At 50.1% G+C, this 3,133-nt stretch overlaps 1 protein-coding gene across 1 annotated transcript; it reads left to right on the top strand.

Moving 5' to 3' along the window:
* Positions 1 to 224: 224 nt before the first annotated feature.
* LOC311373324 (homeobox protein Meis2-like) lies at positions 225 to 3,021 on the top strand (the record flags this gene model as incomplete). The annotated part of the gene is made up of 6 exons (XM_084490104.1): positions 225 to 313; positions 489 to 718; positions 2,038 to 2,179; positions 2,424 to 2,474; positions 2,719 to 2,769; positions 2,866 to 3,021. Coding segments are annotated over exons 1-6 (642 nt in total), but the record flags the coding sequence as incomplete, so codon positions are not given.
* Between the last annotated feature and the right edge of the window lie 112 nt (positions 3,022 to 3,133).

Genomic DNA, 3,133 nt, shown 5'->3' with positions numbered 1-3,133 from the left:
GGTCCCGGCACAGCGGCGGAGACCGGATTGTATTTTCCCCAGTGAACCCAAAAAGGAGCGGAGACACGGACCCAGGTCACCGCACCCGCACCGGCGACTCCCCGGGTCGACACTCGGCGCACCTCTCGGAGGAGGAAGAGGACTACTTTACGCCCCCGGGGGGTCTTGACTCCGCTTCCCGCTCCTCGCTGTGGTCCTGCTCAGTGCGAGGGGGGGTGGGGGGGGGCCTGTGGGGGGCCACTTGAGGGCGGATTATAAACCCACTCGGATGTAAGAGCGAGCCGGCGAGCAGCACACGGCGATGACGCAAAGGGTAGGTTTGATGTGACCTCACTTCAGTCCGCCCCCGGGTCCCGCTAGCGGGTCCGTCCAGGACCCTTCACGGTGACAGTGTAGGACTTGATGAATGAATGAGACTGAATATGGGTGCGTTATTTCTATAGCCGTTGTGGTCACATGTCCGTCCGTCCGTCCGTCCCCCCCTTCAGTACGACGAGCTGTCCCACTACGGCGGCGCCATGGACGGGGTCCGAGGGGCCATGTACGGAGACCCGGTGCACGCCCCCCCCCGGCTGCCCCACCACCTGGGCCACCCCACCCAGCACTACGGGGCCCACCCCCCGCACAGCCTGCTGCCGCCGGCCGGCCTGGGGGGCCTGGGGGGCCTGGGCAGCATGGTGCCCGACGCGCTCAAGAGGGACAAGGACCAGATCTACGGGTGCGGAGAAAACCTCAAATACCTCAGTTTTAACCCTCAATATGACCCGAATATTACCTCAATATGACCCGAATATTACCTCAATATTACCTCAATATGACCCGAATATTACCTCAATATTACCTCAATATGACCCGCATATTACCTCAATATTACCCGAATATTACCTCAATATTACCTCAATATGACCCGAATATTACCTCAATATGACCCGCATATTACCTCAATATTACCCGAATATTACCTCAATATTACCTCAATATGACCCGCATATTACCTCAATATTACCCGAATATTACCTCAATATTACCTCAATATGACCCGCATATTACCTCAATATTACCTCAATATTACCTCAATATGACTCGAATATTACCTCAATATGACCCTTGTATAACCTCAATATTACCTATATTTTACCTAAATATTATTAATCCGTATTTACACCCTAATATGAGCTTAATATTAACCCTCAATATGACCCGAATATGACTTGAATATTATCGTAATTTTACCTCAATATTGACCCTAAATATTACCCTTTACCTGAATATTAACCCTCAATATTATCCCTAAATATGACCCTAATATTACCAGAATATTTCCTCAATATTAGCTCTCATTATTGCCTCAATACTACCTCATTGTTACTTAAATATGTCTTCCCCAATATTACCACAACATTCTTTCGATATAGCCTCGATTTGACCTAAATATTACCCCAACATAACCCTAATATTACAACAATCTTACATTCAATTACATTACATACATTTAGTGGATGCCTTTCTCCAAAGTTTAGAATAAGTGCATTCAGTCTGCAGACACTACCCAGCAAATAAGACTCTTGAGTACATAAAATTCACAAGCAAATATTTTAGCATTTAAGCCTCATGCTACCCCAACAATACCACATCCGATCAGCAACTAAACACAAATATTGCTTTAATGTTCAGATTGAACAGTAATATTATAATCATCATGTCAGAATAATGTCTAATATTAAAATGATCACCAGTTCAGATGACGCACCGATTAGTAGTTCAATCCTAATTTTCAGATCGGATTAAACCCCGATGGGCCTCGATCTGAACCTATATTACCCGGGTCCGGGACTCCGTATGATGTTATGACGACATGTAACATTATGACGTAGGCCTAATATTACATTATGACAACATGTAACATGACGTAATATCACATTATGACGACATGTAACATTACGAGGAACGTAACGGTGACTTGGTGAACCCGCGGGTGCGTATACCCTGACCCCGTCCTTGACCCCTGACCTCTGACCTCTGACCTCCCCCCCGCAGCCACCCGCTCTTCCCGCTGCTCGCGCTGGTGTTCGAGAAGTGCGAGCTGGCCACGTGCACGCCGCGCGAGCCCGGCGCCGCGGGGGGCGACGTGTGTTCCTCGGACTCCTTCAACGAAGACATCGCGGTGTTCGCCAAGCAGGTAGACCCGACACCGTCCTCACACTGTGTGTGTCTCACACACACACACACACACGCGCACACACGCACACACGCACACACACACACACACACACACACACACACACACACACACACACACACACACACACGGCTACAGGTGGTTCTAGACTCGGACTAGGGGTTAAGTGTGATGCGGGGTTAAGTGTGATGCGGGGTGAAAGTGTGATGCGGGGTTGGTTAAAACGGGGCTTCTGGTCTTTCAGATCCGAGCAGAGAAACCGCTCTTCTCGTCCAACCCCGAGCTGGACAACCTGGTGAGTCCGCTTCATGTGTTCCCCGCCTGGAGGTTCTCCTCTGAACGACGCGGCTCTCTCCTCAGGCTGGCTCCTGTAGAATGATCCGATAGATCAGCAGAACCATCACCTGTCCGTCCGGATAACGTCTTTGTTCCATCTCCGATCGTTCATCCGACTTTTGATTCGACGGCTGAACTGAAAGATTAAAGTCTGTTTTAGTGGAAGCGGATCCTATAAAGCTGGATGTCCGTTTATTCCGCAGATGATCCAAGCGATTCAAGTCCTACGATTTCATCTGCTGGAATTAGAAAAGGTAAATGATGTGACATATTATAGAACACGGCTCTGATCCGGTGTATGTGTTCAGATTACCGAGGGGGTTTAACATCGACTGTAACCCGCGTTCCAGGTCCACGAACTCTGCGACAACTTCTGCCACCGCTACATCAGCTGCCTGAAGGGCAAGATGCCGATCGACCTGGTGGTGGACGACGCGGACTGCAGAGCGGACCTGAGGGGGGACCTGGACGACCTCAGCTGCTCCTCCACCACCCTGGCCGACCACGTGAGGCCCTCCTGCCTGCCTGTCTGTCTACTTGTCTGTCTACCTGTCTGTCTGTCTGTCTACCTGTCCGTTATGGGTTCAACTTCCGCTCAGTCTAGAACGGGCACGGGTC

The sequence above is a fragment of the Micromesistius poutassou genome, assembly GCF_964030765.1.
Source record: "Micromesistius poutassou genome assembly, contig: SCAFFOLD_1641, whole genome shotgun sequence".
Taxonomy (NCBI): Eukaryota; Metazoa; Chordata; class Actinopteri; order Gadiformes; family Gadidae; genus Micromesistius; species Micromesistius poutassou.
The sequence above is the reverse complement of the archived record's forward strand: the minus strand, read 5'-3'. Positions and strand labels throughout refer to the sequence as shown.